The 17,226-nt window shown below is 38.8% G+C and overlaps 1 protein-coding gene across 1 annotated transcript in view; it reads right to left on the bottom strand.

Annotated features, from left to right (window-relative positions):
* Positions 1 to 17,226, bottom strand: part of GRIN3A (glutamate ionotropic receptor NMDA type subunit 3A) — a 164,086-nt gene that overhangs the window by 47,625 nt on the left and 99,235 nt on the right. The window contains exons 4-5 of the mRNA XM_017527772.2: positions 4,527 to 4,672; positions 263 to 378 (exon numbers count right to left, since the gene is read on the bottom strand). Of these exons, the coding sequence (XP_017383261.1) occupies positions 263 to 378; positions 4,527 to 4,672 (262 nt within the window). The remainder of the gene's footprint in view (positions 1 to 262; positions 379 to 4,526; positions 4,673 to 17,226) is intronic.

The raw sequence follows: 17,226 nt of genomic DNA, 5'->3' as shown, positions 1-17,226 counted from the left end.
ACCACTCCCAGATATCTGAAGCAACATCATTTGGGTAACAATGATTTTCTCGCCCTAACAATTGGGTAAATAAATATTTGTTGAATAGGTGAAAAATAAATTCCTAACTTCAGCAACTTAATAGCTAAGTGCTTGTGAGTTGAAAAAGAAAACAAGGGAAGATGAATAGCTCTTTGCTTCTGACTTTGGCATTTGTGACTTGCTAGGTTGGCAAACTGAACACATCCTGAGTAAAAGTGAATCAAGAGTGACTGATTAATACCTTCTATGGCAAATGGCTTCCCCACAGTGAGAAGTTTGCAGTCAGCATCTGTTGACACTTCATAATCCAGAAGGGCTTTGTCCATGATGAAGGCGTCTAGTTTCTCTGGATCGTTCCTATATTTAAGACCAGAGGAGAAAAGTGAAAATGATTCATTAATGGGAAGGAAGCACGAAGGCTGACAGCAGGCTTTTGTTTAGGGGACAGAAACCTGGACACAAAGGGCAGCACAGGCTACCTAGCTGCTGACTTAGCTGTCTTGGCTTCTCACTGACCTCTAGACTATAGACCAGGGGAAATAGACACTCTTATAAAAGATTATGACATTTTTCCAGTGCGTTTATCTACCAGTTTCTTTCATTACTTCTAAATCCATCAATAAAGCAGGAGCCACTCTGAATTGAATAGGAAGGTGCATAGAGAAGGTTCATTCTTATACCGTTAGAGTGATTTCTTGTTATTAGGCATTGCCTTCATTGTTCTCTATACATTTTATCACTCAGAATGACTATGTTATAAAAGATGAGGAAATTGAGGCTCAGAGGGTTGAAGTAACTTCAACCAGGTTGCATAGATAGTGTTGGGACCAGGGCTTCCACTTGAAAAGAGGGCAAGGAGGGAGAAGTTTTAAATGGAAATAACTGTCTAAAATACATGCAACAGCTTCTTTGTTTTCAGCCACTTACAATTCTTTTTGGAAAGGTGAAAAACATAAATCCATTTAAGAAAGGATTTTCTATCAGGAAAAGTTTCAGAAGAACTCTTGGCCTAATTTGCTTTTATTGTGACTATGTCACGAGCCCATCCCTAGATATTGTTACCATGGAAACGGGCTATTACTCTTATCGGCTGGGTGGTGTCATCTGGAGCCAGGGGTGGGATAAGCCGCACATAAATCAATGAGAGTAGAAGAGGGATGAAGAAATGTAGAATGCTGTGACCAAAAAGAGGGAATGGATTTTGTAAAGACCAGAAAAACAACTATTTTGTGCACTGTATTATCTCCCCAATTAAATGTAAGTTTTTTTGAGAATTAGAACTCTGTATTATACTTCTTTCTCTCTCACGCGATAACTATCTCAGGTCCTTTTTATTGTGTAAGTGTGGATGTTTATTTTTTAGAAGGAAGAATATTTATTAATTTGAAAAAAAGAAAGATTTTCCACCCTTACAGTTGTTCAAACAGAACAACTCTAAGGGTAGAAAATTACAAGTCTTTTGCAAAAAGAACAACTCTTTTCTATCCCTCCTGGGCTCAGTCCTTTGTCTCTTAGATGCTCTCTTAGGGGTGAGGCTGTTCCAATTCAAAACTGTGTGGCCTCTAAACGGAGGAGAATATGACTATAATTCATAAAAAATCAAAAAGAGAAAGACATCTCTACACACCAGAAGATTCGTCAGTGGGCAGGAAACACATCTTTACAGGAATGGCTTTGACTGGGTCACATACAGACACATAGTTGGTAGGTCAGCATCCCTTTTTGGTACCAATGAACATTGCTTTCTTATCCTACTATTCAAATAAGTAAAATACCCAATTTAAAATGCATGCCCTTTTCCAAGGGGTATCAGATTTAAGTTACAATGAGGCCCACGTTTGACTTTAACCAGAATGAAGCACCCCCCAGCTCTACAGCAGTGGGAAGCTTCAGAAAGGGTTGGGAATGGATGTGGATTGTCTCCTAGGAGTTGATGATAAGGAATCTTAATGGAATCTTGGCAATAAAATAAAAATCGATCTGAAAGCTGTTTCTCCAGTCAAAGTCCGACTGCCACAATACCATAATGTACCTTGAGAGCTAACTACCAACAAGTTATCATTTGCCAATATTCCACAAATATTTGTGGTAGCAATACGGCAGTGAAAAAGATGAGGTTCGTTTCAGTTTATTTAAAACCAGTAATTCATAAAGCCTAATTTCTCTGGTATCCTTCCTTAAATAACTACTCTTGACTTTGGACTGGAAAGTATAGATAGCTATGATGAATTTCAGTTACATGAAAGGCAAGAAGCAGTCGGCTGTCAGACTCCCATTGGACCCTGAGTCACTGGTGAGGAAATGGCCAAGTGGCATCCAGGTACAAGTAGCTTCTAGACTGGATGAATCACTGTTGTGGTTCGCAGGGCCCCCAGTGGTTATTTCTATTATAGAATCATGCCCTGTCTTTTCTTAGGCATTATTTTAAAATGCATATCACACACCACAAGAAAATAGTCACATATTAACATAACAAAATGAATAAGAATATTAATGGAGGTTATGTTTTTTGGAAAACTGTTAATGAGAATGCAGTGCCCGGAGAGAGTAGAATTAAGTCCAGGGGAATCTTGATGGGAGAGGGAAATGACAGGTTCAATATGTAGAAACCTGCCTTGCATGGGCAATGCTAGGGGTTTTGCCTTGTAGATAGGATGCCAGGGAGGTAACATGAAGACTGTGGGATGCCAGGGAGGTAACATGAAGACTGTGGTTGTGGGAAGTGTTGGCTAAGGGCATAGGAAATGGCTAGACTGAAAGTGGAGCGTTAAGGCCCAGGGAGAAGTGGTGAGAGGGCATTAATGATAAGCTCTGCCTATATTTCAGTTTCATCTCAATAAGTGAATTGCTTGGGGAGCTTGTTAAAATGAAGATTCTGATGCCATAGGTTTGGGATGAGGCTGGGGTTGCTTCATTTCTAACTAGCCTTCAGATACCAACTGGAACATAGATGTTGCTGGAACATGGACTATTCTTTAACCTTCAATGGCCCACTCTCCCTTCATGGTTCCTAGACAAGTCTGAAGCAGTGGTTGCATTCCAGAGACCTGGTCCTAGTCCTCACTCTGCCACTTGCTAGCTGTATTACCAAAAAAAAAAAAAAAGGACTTCTTTCAGGCCTTCATCATCTGTGGCTGCTTTCTTCACGTTTGCTTCTCTTCAGGCTAGGGTGGGGCCAGCGCTGGGCAGGTGTGCCTTCTCAGGTAAAGCTCCTGGGATACATGAATGCCCTGCATGGAGTGGAACCGCTGGGGACTGCAGCAGTTGCTCCTCTCATCCTTTTTCACACTGTCAGTAGAGCCTAGTTTGTCTGCCATTTCTATTGAGCTGGAAGCTGTTGCTACCCTGACAACTTATTCTTTTTCTCAACCATAAATTCGCCGGAAGAAGAGAATACAGAAGAAGATCTGGGAGGCAAAGGGGCTCTAAACTTCCTGTCAGAGAGAGACTCTAATGTGTTGATGTTCTTGCAAAATTAAAAGTGGCATTTCATAGTACTTACACATCATATAGGATTTTGCAAATATGAGAGAACAAGGCTTTTTCTCTAAGCTAGAGTTAAGAGTCCATAACATTTTTAAGTGGCCTATTTCTAAAGTTGTTGAGAGAGGCAAAACCCTTATGTTCCATGAAATTATTTCTTTATTTCTACTCTTCCTTAAAAAAGAATTTGAGGTGGCAGGTCTTGCTGTCCATTGGGGAGATTATTGAAGCTGACCATGGAGAAACCAGTTTCCTGATGCTGCACAATTCTAGGAATTGGAAGTGTGGATGTCTGTTATTATCTGGATTCCTTCACCCAGGAGAGAGACGACTGCTCACCCTCATGCCTTCATGTTTTTCAGAAACCATTCTTTCCCTTTTCCCAGGAAGACTAGATGGAGCAGACCCATCATTGCACCGTCTGCCTTTACATTCAACATCATTGAATTACAGGCTCTGATAATCTTCCATGGCAATGTGATTTCTCTTGATTGCTTCTTATAAATTTTGATGAGAAAAATGCAGGCATGGGAATCACTGTCTTCTATCTTATTTCCTTTCTACAGAAAATCTCTAAGATAAATTCCATTTCCTTGTGGCACTAGAAGGCATTCCATGGGCTTAGAGATATATTCACTGCGAAGGAAAAGGTTGCCTTGGGACGCTTTATCCTCTGGCCACATTCCCTGTGTGTTTGATCATTTCAGCACCATTGTTTTCTCAAGTGATGTGAAGCCAACATTTACTTCCCCCACCATCTGCTATGCTAATGGTCCCACTGGCTCTTTGAACAAAGCTATTGCCAACTTGAGACTATGCAGGTCACAAGTAATATAGGCCACACAATTAAATACACACTATTTCACACTATCTCCTGGGATGTCACACAGTGTAAAATATTACTGAATGCAGCGTGGGTATATTTGTCTGTCATTTTCAGAAACTGAAAAACAGTACGTCAGTAGCTAAATTACTTTTCTTCAGTGAGAATTTTTCTTTGGATCCAAGAGGTTGACACTCACTTCAGATATTCCACTCCATCGGGGGTGGCTGGAACATTGTACCTTCTCATATATTCATGCATCTCTGGGAAACTCTGTCTCACATAATCTTCAGCACTGCTTTCTCGGACAGTTCCAAAGCGGAATCCTTGGGAGGGATGATGCAACTGTGAGGGAGAAAAAGAAAAGGCTTAAATAAAAAATATTCTTAGAATTGTTTTTAACATTTTTCCATAATTCTTTCAAACTTGATAATAATTCAGAACTTTTTTTTCTTCTTTTAAGTCTATAAAGAAATTGCTTCTTCTGAGATAATTCAGAACTTTTCTAACGCCCACAGGCAGAAGCATGTACATAGAAATGTGCAGACATGGATACATGCTTTTTAACATCAGAAACTGCTCTATCTTTAGAAGCAGGCAGATGGAAACAACAAACCAAAATACAAAACATTTGTTTTTGTTTTATATTGAGAACCTATTAGAATTCTTTAGAAGTTGTGCAAATTGGCATGTAGAATCAGTCTCATTATTGTAAATTGCATATCAGACAGGATATATTCATAATAAAGATTATGATACTCCTTGGTTAGAATGACTCAAAGGCCAAGTTAAAACCTTGCATTCTGAGATTATAATAAACCTGCCCTAATGCTGTGACTACATCACTTTTGTGTTTAGCCATCTTTATGCTATATTACATTCTGTTTATTGAATTTATTTTTGGTGTTATTATAAAATGCTCTCTTTCCTTTAAATAACTGTATTATCCAATGCTGAGCCATGCTGTATATTTGCTCAAATGGAATGGCATGTAAGATAATTTGGAGTGACAGAGGGGAGGGTGGCAGAAGTAGACCTAATAATTTCATAGGTTTCCAGGATGCAAGAAGACACCTCACCGTGTGGATTAGTCAGTTCTCACACTGCTATGAAAAAATACCTGAGACTGGGTAATTTATCAAGAAAAGAGGTTTAATTGACTTACAATTCTGTATGGCTGGGGAGGCCTCAGTAAACATAAAATCACTGCAGAGGGCACCTCTTCACAGGGTGGCAGGAGAGAGAATGAGTGCCAAGTGAAGGGAGAAGCTCCTTATAAAACCATCAGATCTTATGAGAACTCACTCACTATCACGAGAACAGCCCCGTGATTCAATTATCTTCACCTGATCCCTCCCAAAACACATGGGAATTATGGGAACTACAATTAAAGATGAGATTTGGGTGGGGACACAGCCAAACTTTGTCACTGAGAGAAAAGAGTGTGCAGTCCTGCAGAGACTGTCTGTCACTAAGGAGAATAAAGATATATCACATGAAACATTACTATTCAATGGAAGTTCTAGAGAAGCATTAATGTGTAATCTAAAGCATGGACTATTTAAAAAAATGAGAATGAACTGCGATTGGGCCATATTACTGCAGTCATCAGTATTTTAGAGATGATGCATCTCCACAATAATTATAGTCAAGTCTTTGCACATTTTTGTTTTGCTTGATATTAACATATTTTATATAATTAGTTCTGATGTGATTCCCTGGGGACAGAAATCTATGGATGGGCTTCATGGAGTTTATAAACCTCCTGAAATAGTAGGCAATAATTTTTGTAAATGTGTTTGTAATTTTCATCTAGGAGGGAGATAATGCAGAGTCTTTTATTAATAGGTATTTAAGTTGCTTATCCTGAAAATGATTAAGAACTCACTGAATATAGTGACAATAACATATATTTGAAAATGAATTAGTTTTGACACCCCGTAAAGGTCTAACAATATGGTGATAGTTAAATAAATTATATGGCATATTCTTATAGAGTGTAATGCAACGTGTAAATCATGTTCATAAAGTATGCTTCATAAAACAAGGCAAATGCTCATATGACAGGTGGAAAAAAGCTTTTATATGGTCTAATCAAAATTAAGTACATATACATTTATTTAAATGCCATGATTTCCCATATATATTATACACACACACACAAATACACACACCTTGGAGGAAAACCCACTGGAGTTGAATTTACAAGTGTATTTTTTATTTACAGATTATCTGTGGAAACACTTACCATGTTTGTAAGTAGAAAAAATTGTTATTTTAAAATTAGCTAAATCATTCATTCATGTATTCAACATTTATTGAAGGCTTACTCTGTACAGCTCTCAAAGTTACTAGGGCTCAAAGATAAATCCCTGCAATCACTGCCATATAGGAACTCTCACAGCCTGGTTGTTCATTGTATTTCTTTGGTATCCCACTGTTAAGTAGGTAACATAACTTACTCTGAGTTTAATGTAATTGTTCCACGCACTGAACAAATTCTAATGCTTTATGCCAGCATAACCTTAATGCCACATCAACAATAACAACAATATTTAGCATTTATTAAACACTTATGTGCCAAACATGGAACTTAGAGCTTTACATGCATCATCATGCTGAATCCTCATAATAGCTTCACGGGGAGGGCACTGTTGTTACTTCCTATTAGGGATGAGTAAACTGAAGCTCAGAAAAGTGAAGTAACGGGCATAAGATCAGGCAGTTATAAGTAGGAACTGGCTTGGAACCCGTGTCTATCTTGTTTCAAAGCATATGCTATTACCTACCATATCATCTTGCATTCTAGCTCATGACAACCGAAGTGACGATGTTTATTAGGAGGACCTCACCAAGCTTTTAAAGATATTATCCTTATACCTTGAACCCCCTGGGCTCTTCTCATAGTAGCAAATTGCAGTCCTATGGCTTAAGCAAGGCAAATTTATCAGCATTGTCTGTCCACCGCCTATTAACTTTTCAAGACCTAGGTCAAAATTTTCTATGTGAAGTCATTGGTTTTGCCTAACTTCACCCTCCTACTCAGAACAAAAACAATTTAAAAATTAACTACTTATTTATCTGTGCTGATATGGTAGCTTGGGCATTCAAAATATATAGGCAAATATTTATTTAAGCAATCTTTGGCCTTTCCATGCATTATCTCCTTTGTTCCTACCAAGAAATGTGAGGTAGATAACGTCTATCTTTTTACATAAAGAAACTGAAGACCAGAAAGTTTGTCATTTGTCCAAAGTCACAGAACTAGTAATTGTACCTCGGATTTGAATTCAGCCTGATCAAAGGCATTCAGCTTTTGACAACTGTGGAACACTGTTTCTGATACTAGGACATACCGACTCCTTCAGTCTGGTCATTACAAAATTTGCTACTTATATGCTAGGCAGTGAGCTAAAGGCTTTACAAAATTTTACAATAATCTTACAAGATAGATGTTATTTTCTTAATTTGCTGATTAAAACACTGAGGTTTGGATAGTTAAAGTAACACCAACTTCTCATGACTAGAAATTAACAAGCTTCAGCTATTTTCCCTAATTGTAGACTAAGTTTCATTTGTTTATGTAATACAAGTTACTTATCACGACCTTTGGCACTTGGCCGGTAGTCTGTATCAGTCTGTTAAGTTAATTCATTTTATCTAGTCTCTTTTTCTATCCTGCTTTATTCATTTAATTTATATGCATTCTTCTGCTCTCAGTTGAGTAATTACTTCCCTAACTTATTGTATAGGCCAGATTCTTTTTTTGTAAGCCCTTATAGTACATATACCTATCTTTTGTGGAACCCATCACAGTTGCAGTTTTAAATTTAGTTGTGTAATCATGTGATTAGTGTCTAGACTCTCAGATTCTTCACTGGAAGCTCCATGTAAACAAGAATAATATTAATGTATCCTTGTATTTCTAATGCCTTTTATTGTGCAGTTGCTCAAGAAAATGCTTGATGAGTAATTGATAACTGTTCTTTGAACCTAGAGGAAGGTGAGAGCTTTGTCATCTCACTTAGCACAAACTATGCTAACAGTATAGCTTATAACTCAAGCTTTCTAAATAAACCCTCTCTTTAAGGTGAAAGCTTGTAGAATCATTAATTAAAATACCTTTCTATCAAGAAACAGAATTTCTTCCAGAAGTAGATTTCTTCACATTATGTTATGAGAATACTTTTATGGCCTATGACCTGTTGTAGTGAAACCCTGCTCTTCTGGGTCTTTTTTCTCTTCAGAATGCACCAGAACATTATTCCTTCCCAAAGCGTGGAAGGAGTCAGGGAGCCCGCAGACCTAGGCTCAGAATTCCAGTGGAGGACTAGCTCTTTGCGTTTTTCCTTTCCGTGACTTTCTGTTGTGTTTGCTCATCATCTTCTCATCGACTCTGTGAAGGCAAAGGTTCTCAGGTCCTGAGAATGAAAAGTTCTTTCTGGGGTTAGCAAGTAACCAGACTTCAGAAGAGAAAGCATTTTATTAGCCTGACAGGGACCTCACTCCCACGTGGATTTGTTTTGCAAACACTGCCGCTGCTCTTGTTCGAGTCACTGTCATTTCTGCCATTCACATATTCCCTTTCCTCCTTTCTAATCCACTCAGAGAAACTTTAGAATTCAAATATGATCATGTCCCTCACTTGCTTAGTACCCATTAGTGGCTCCGCAAGGCCCTGGGGATGAAGTCCAAACTCCTCACTTGGCCTCTAGGGTTCCGCATGTTTGACTCCTGCCTTCCTTTTCCTAGGCTTGTCGTCCTACTCGCCTCGTGGCCTTCCAAGCGTTGCCAGTTCTCTCATTTCCAAAACATACATTTTGCTCAATCAGAGCTCTTGCATATAAGTCTTCAATCTGCCTGGGGCACTCTTTTTCCTCATCCCTACTCTGTTTTTTAATTGTACTTTAGGTTCTGGGGTACATGTGCAGATCATACAGGATTGTTGCATAGGTACATACATGGCAAGGTAGTTTGCTGCCTCATCCCCCCTTTCACCTATATCTGGCATTTCTCCCCCTGTTCTCTCTCCCCAACCTCCCTGGCCCCCACTGTCCCTTCCCTAGCTCCCCACGCCCCCACCTTAACAGACTCCAGTGTGTGATGATCCCCTCTCTGTGTCCATGGCAGCAATTAATAGCCTACCAACCAAAAAAAGTCCAGGTCCAGACTGGTTCACAATCAAATTCTACCAGATGTACAAAGAAAAGCTGGTTCCACTCCTTCTGAAACTATTCCAAACAATACAAAATGAGGGAATCCTTCCCAAATCATTTTATGAGACCTCATCCCTACTTCTTTGTCTAGCTAACTCTTAAATGTCACCTCCTCAGGAAAGCCTTCACTGACCCCTAGACCTGTAACAACCTCCCATTATACCTACAGTTTCACATAGCACTGACAACACTTGGAATTATTTTTGCAATTTACCTTCCCTGCTAGATTATAAATTTCCATGAGGGTGGTACCCATGGCGATTTCATTCATGTTAAGTCTTCAACAAATGTTAGCTGCTCTTATTATTATCATTGTTATACAACAAACACAGTGCTGAGCATGTTGCAGTTGCTTGATAAATACTGGCATAAGTGAATTATTATTATTAAGATAATTAATGAAATTCTCTTAGGTTAGATACATTACAAATTTGATGCTTTTTTATCACAACTTCTGCTGTCGATTTTTCCCCTTAAAATTATTTTTTTCCTTTGTTACTTTAATTCTTTCAAAATAATATATTCTTCTTTCTTTCTGTGTGTGAGATTCTAATGAAAAATAACCATGGGCTACTCAGCAGTCACAGAATAATAGAATCAGAAAAGGGATTTAAGAGCTATTGATGCAACCCATCAATAGCTCTTAAATGGGCCAGCATAGTCCACCTTGTGTGTGTGTAATTCAGACAGCCAGGGATGTCAGAAAGCCTGCATCAAGGAAAAAGGATAAAAGTGTACAAAGAGCTTAAGCATTTGAGCTGCATTACAACCATCACCAAGAAGTCCCAGTGAGAGAAGCATTTCTTTAAAGTTTCAGCTAAATGCCTCACCAGCTCTTCCAAGTCTGTTTATATTAGCATCAAACTCTTTAGGCCTTGGGGAAATATCTAAGGTTAAACTATCTATTTGTATGTGAATTGTTCAGTATTAATAGAATATTGAACTCTACACAGAGTACCTACATGGAGAATAATCAAACAGACATTCCCCAGAAAGCAGAGAAATGGCTCAAAACAAAATGAGGCAAACTTGGGAAATAAACAAGTTGCTATGTCCAAGGTAGGTGTAATGCTGCAGATTAAAAAATAATCCCAATGCTGAGTATGCTTCACTTGAGGGCTACATCTGTACCTATCTGAGATTAGTACTTAATTTATCAGTGAAATGTGGTCACTGGACCTGGTATTATGCTATTTGGAGTTGGCTGGAAAGGATTGTTCCTAACTTGCCGAATGGCATAGGCTATGGTGTGTGTTGAATTCACAGCTCCTTCCCACTGCATTACTTTATCCACTTAAAACCTGTGGATGCCACAGTATCAGGTGCTCTCAAGGACGGAAGGGGCTTTGTAAGTCTAATCATCAGCTAATGTGTGAGTCATCAGTGGATGATTAGCAGGGATCCCCAACCCCCGGGCCATGCATGGGTAATGGTCCATGGTCTGTTAGGAACCAGGCGACACAGCAGGAGGTGAGCAGTGGGCAAGTACGCATTATGGCCTGAGCTCTGCCTCCTATCAGATCAGCACTGGCATTAGATTCCCATAGGAGCATGAACCCTATTGTGAATTGCACATGTGAGGGATCTAGGCTGCACATTCTGTACGAGAATCTAGTAATAAATGTAATATACTTGAATCATCTCAAAACCATCACCACCCACCCCCCCCCCAACCCATCCATGAAAAATTTGCCTTCGGTAAAACTGGTCCCTGGTGCTAAAAAGGTTGGGGACTGCTGCTTTATAGCAAGGCTAAATGTGCTGCTTGCGGTTTCTTGCAAGTGTAGAATCTGATTCAGTAGGTCTAGCTGGGAGCTCAAGATTTTGCATCAACAAGCTGCTAATTTATGCAAATGTCATGGTTTATAGACCAGGCTTTGAGTAGCAAGATTTTATTTATAATACCCCAATGAACTGCCTCTTACGTCTTTGCTTATCTCCAGTGACAAGAAAATGACTCCTCTTGAGGCATCTCTTCTGTAAGTGAAGGGTGACTTTTGTCTCCACACAACCAATTGATTCCATCTGAATATGTAATGATAATAAAATAACAGCTAATGTTTTAGAATATTTATTATATGCTAATACATTTACATCTAATGAGATTGCTACTTTTATTATTCATTATTACATACAAGGAGCTGTGATTCAGGGAGATTAAACGCCTTGTCTAAGAAGACCAGAAAGTGATAAAGTTGGATTTAAAACCAAATCAGACTTGAAGTACTTAACATGCCCTTATCTAGCACGACATTCTGCATGTATAGACTTGTATTATTGTCCAAGTCTTGTGAAAATCCAACTAATATATACCTATTTGTGCTGCAACTTCAAAATCATTTTGGTTATTATAGATGTGATCCTGTAATTTACAGTGCAAACTATGACAGTTCTCTAAAAGGTGACACTATTGATGATCACATGAGGACAAAAGACACGCCAGGACTGCCCCAGAAAGCAAGAATGTATGTTTACCCTAGTTATTATTCATGCTCTGAATATTAGAATACAGAAAAAAGATGTTGAAAATAATGTTGCTCATGTCCACCCTGTATTTTTTCTAATGTGAATTACTGAGTACATCTTATGGTGCAATTCTTTTTCATGTTATTCCTATTTTCTTCCACAGCAGCTGCTTCCTCCATTTAAATTTAAGCACTTTGCTGCCTCTCCCTTCATTTTCAGTCTAAAGCCCTGTATGTTAGATCAGCTAATCTCTAGTCAACAGTATTCTTCGACATCATGTTTGATTTATATGAGCCTTAGCCCATGTTCTTCTGACAACTTGAGTCATTGCATCAAGTCTCTTGTAGGGACTAGGGGTCAGCAAATCACAGTCCACGGGCCAAATCTAACCTGCTACCAGTTTTTGTCAATCAAGTTTTATGGGAACACAGCCATGCCATTCATTCATGTATTGTCTATGGCTGTTTTTGCACTACAGCAGTAGAGAGAAGTAGACAAGAAAATCGAAAAAGCCGAAGATCTTTACCACCTGGCCCACACAGGAAATACTTGCTGTCCCCTATTTCAAAATTTTCTGTCTGTTCTAAAATCCTAATGGTCACTTATAAAGAGCCATCTTTGCAGGTCAATAAACAGAGGCATGTTTAAGAAATCTCAGCAGGCTTCCTGGCACTGTCCAGATGTAGGCTGTCGTGTGATGCCACACTTTATTTCTAGCTGCACTGGAGTATCAGTCTCCCTGCAGGAGGTCTTGACTACTAAAGCTCTTTGCTTCTTTTTAGGACTAGTAATGGGAAGGCCTTGGTTGCAAAATTTCAAATTGAAGCAACAGTATGACATTTGGACCTATTTTAGATCCTATCCCAGGGACAGATACTTTTGGAGCAGACCCTGTAAGCCTAAGGTTATAAAAATTGGCCAGTGGCCCACCTACTCACTTTATTTTTTAATTTTTTTTCATGATGGGGTCTCACTCTGTTGCCTAGGCTGGAATGCAGTGGCACCATCTTGGTTCACTGCAACCTCCTTCTCCTGGGTTCAAGTGATTCTCGTGCCTCATCCTCCCAAGTAGCTGGGATTATAGGCATGCATCATCATGCCCAGCTATTTTTGTGTGTATATTTTTAGAAGAGAAAAGGTTTCACCATGTTGCCCAGGCTGGTCTCAAACTCCCGACCTCAAATGATCTGCCTGCTCCAGCCTCTCAAAGTGCTAGGATTAAAAGCGTAAGCCACCTCTCTCACTTTAGCTGAGTTTTGCTCATTCCAACTGCTTCTTTGCCACTTTCCTCCATTCCACATCCCTTTTATCCAGACTTTGTGTATCTGCCATCTCATTAAAGTGGAGATATTTATGATTTCTATATTATGTCTTCTATTATTTTAATAATGATAATAGCTAACATTTATTGTGTGCCTCCGTCATTCCAGGCACTGTGCCAGGATCTTAAATTCATCACTTTGTTGAATCCTCACGGCATCCTTTCGTGGTGCATACAATCATTTTCCCCATTTTAAAGATGGAAGAACTGAAGCTTGGAGCGATTAAATAACTCACTCAAGGCCACGCAACCAGAATGTGGCAGATCAAGGACACGAATCCAGAAACCTGAGAACTTGCACTATTAATCTCTAGTTTACTTACCTCTAGTATGTGTTATTATCTCAAGTGTATTATTTTTAATTTTTCTCTAATATATAACTGCCTCTAGGAAAGATTTCTCTTCTTTGAGAAGCTGTAGATAAGACAGGCATTACTCAAACCTAATGATAGTTTAATCCAAAAAGCTAGTGCCAGTTTATAGAAATAAAACAAACAGCCCCATAACCTTTGGGTTTATAAACAAAATGCTTGTCACAGTTATAGCAACAGCAGCGACAACAGCACCATTTGAACAGTGCTATTTCTAAAATGCATCCATGCATATTATTCCATTCACAAGCCACAAACAGTCTTATGGCTTCTGTGTCCTATTCATTCATAAAAGGTAAAAAAACAAGCTAAATACGTCAGCTGAATTTTCTAAAACAAGACGTTCCTCGTGTGCCCTGTGGGGTTCAAACGTTTGTATTTAACTTCTAGCAAGCTTAGTGGTGGCTGCAGGGGACTGAAACCTGCTCCTTCTTCCCTCACACACATTTCTGCTTCCACACTGGACATCTTAACATTTCTTTTACCCTCTCGGTTTGCGGGTGGGAGCTAGGGAATAAACTAGAAGAGAGATGCCAAAGTTGGGAGACTGTACAAATATGGAGAACAGGCTAGAGAAAAAATGAGAAACAGGAGGAGATGTTAGAAATCTTTTAGTCCATTCTTTTATTTTTATAGATAAAAATACAGGTAGTTTCCATTGATTAAATACTTCCCATATTTCAAGCATTTTGCTAGCACCTTAACGTGAATCATATGATTTAAACCTCAAACAATAATAAATAAGCAATATTTATTGCAATCTCCAACTTTCACATGAGAAACTAAGGCATGAGTTTAATGTAGTCAAGATAACTCAGGAAATAGGCATAAAGGAGAGTTCTGAACTTAACCTAATTTCAGAGCCTTTGTATCTAAACATTATACTGTGTTCCTTCCTGATCTAGGCAAGAAGACGATTTAGGCCCATAATAAGTGTGAAGAAGGGACTTGCTCCAGGTCACAAAAAATAATGTGAAAGTGAGCTTGAAAAATCCTAACTCAGGGCTAAATACAATCTGTCACCTCCCCACATGAATATGGCTAATAAAAATTATTGTTCCTTATTTCTCTCTGGTATCCTATGCTCAACTTTACCCATCCACTATTCATAAAATTTTAAGTTTCTGGTCATTATTTTCTTTTCTAAGGAATAATTTTCTGAATTATATTTGCTCCGCAATAGTATGAAATAGCACTGCAGCACTCATTTTCTGAGCCTCTGGATGTACCTTGGTATTTTTCTGTCTCATTTATTATAATAAAAGAGTAAGGCCTATTGTCATGGTCTCCAAGTGAAGTATCTATCTACTTGTAGATACCATGGAGACCAAGCCAACGAATTATAGAATTCCAACAAAGAAATCATTGCTATTCTGCTGTAAATGTTCGACCTCTTTGTTTCTTGTCTTTTTCTTTCTTTCATGCAAGTCATTTTATTTTGTCTCGTCTATGAACCTGACCTCCATGTCTTCTTACTTTATTCATCTGGAGCAGTCTATCCTTTTCAGTTCACTGAGCCTCTTCCAATTGTCTTATTGAAAATCTCCTTCAAATCCTATTTTGTGTTGAGTAATCTGTGGAGTTAAGTCCGTTTCTTCCTTATGTGTAAGATAAATTATTTCACTACTCGTGCTGCCAACACTGTTGGTGTTTCCACACAAAGCATGGAATAGTAATAGCCACAATGGTGACAATGATCATGATGGAGCTCATCATGTGCTAAGTACTACTGAATGGTTTATATCTATGAGCTCTTAAAATCCTTAGAGTAGCTAACCAGCTTCTGTAAGTCTATGGAAACCATAAATGACAAAGCTGGGCAGAGCTGGCTCTATCATATATGATCTGGATTACTACAGTACACGGTAAACAAGTTTTTGGCATTACTAGCTATCCCCTTAACTGCCTGGAGTTAGACTCAGTTCCCTTATCTGCAAAATGGCTAATTGAATGAGTTTAGCCATTGTACATGTAGCCAACAGCCCATTGTGCGAGTTTAGCCCATAACAATCTGTTAATACTAGTAGCTATCATTGATTGTGCTGGTTTATGTGCTTGGCCCTCACATTCGTCATCTCATTTCAGCCTTCCTATGCCCTATGAGGTAGGCTCTGTTAATAACGCCAGTTCATGCATGGGTGAAATGATGCTTAGAGACATGAGGTAATTTCTCTAGGCTCTTCAGTCTATTATTGGAGTCGGTTGTTATGCATACTTATGAGCAGATTCTAGAACCCACTACAGTGTAAGATACTGTCTTACATGGGATTTCCAAATGTAATAATGATCATGATATAATTAGCTTAGACCCATTGTTCACCTTAAGATGCGATTTCACTGTAATTGTCAGGATTGGTGCTGAACTAGGTCAGCTGAGGCCAGAACTGATGCTATAGAGCCTCTTACAGAAAAAAAAGGAGGATCCCTTTAAGCCCATGGCATTAGAATAATGCTGGCTTTTATTTATATAATTGACTATACAGCCAAACTTCAAGGTGAAAAATGACGTGTGGACTGTAGAACTCAAACGTCTCTCTTGAGTCATTGCCCATCACCAGCAGTGTACTGTACCCTGCAGAGCAAGCAGGCAGTAAGGTCCTTGCTGAACCTAGAGTCAGCAATTCTGGGCTGATGAAATGCAAATGAATAAAAACAGCCATAAATTTACCTCCAGTGATGTAAGCCTTTTGGCACAGCTCCTCAAATTCTCATCACATAGGAACTTTTAAAATGCCAGTTTTTACTTAATTAGAGAACTCAGAAGGATTAAATATTAAAGCATGTCCAATTTGGCCTTCATTCAAGTTGGGCTGGGTACAAAAATATCAGTAGAAGGTTTATTCTAAAGGTAAGCAATTACACAGCATAGACCCCAGGCAACAAGTCTCAAGGCTGCTAAAACTTCAGACAAACAGAAAGATAAACTACTGAATAACAATAAAAATAACAATCCTGCCCTCTTGCTTTATTTTTCTCTTAGGTTAGCTCTTGGGGGTGACTTGGCTGTATCTCATAATTTTGTTTGCCATGGCTAAATAGTCAATTTATTTTTGTTCTGGAATGCTCCGAGAATCAGTGAGTGAGCCATGATTAGGAATAGTGGATGCCTCTCTTCTGCCCTGGCCCCTTCAGGGCAGCATACCTGTAGCTTTCTACCCAGCATTTCCACTTGAGACCATCTCCCAGTTTATGACTGATTTAGTGTTTGCTTATCTTTCTTTTCTGTTCAGCACATTTGCTTCTGCTACATGAATCACAAGAGCAGCACAACTAAAGTAGCATTTTGCTTTGTGAGCCAAGCATCCGAAGGCAGCAGTCAGCTGAGTAAAAAAGGCACTTTCCTTCTTCTTTGCTTGCAAATTTGAGAAAATTTTCATACATCAATAAAAGACATATACAATGATTTGTAAAGTTTGCAGTTGAGATAAATGAGGATTAGTGAGATTAAGCAATTTGGCCAAGATTAGACAGTGAATTGAGATATGACACACATACATTTGACATACTGCACTTATATCCTGCCTC

Source organism: Cebus imitator, unplaced genomic scaffold (genome assembly GCF_001604975.1).
Source record: "Cebus imitator isolate Cc_AM_T3 unplaced genomic scaffold, Cebus_imitator-1.0 Scaffold51, whole genome shotgun sequence".
NCBI classification, from domain to species: Eukaryota; Metazoa; Chordata; class Mammalia; order Primates; family Cebidae; genus Cebus; species Cebus imitator.
This window is presented reverse-complemented; position numbering and strand designations above follow the sequence as displayed.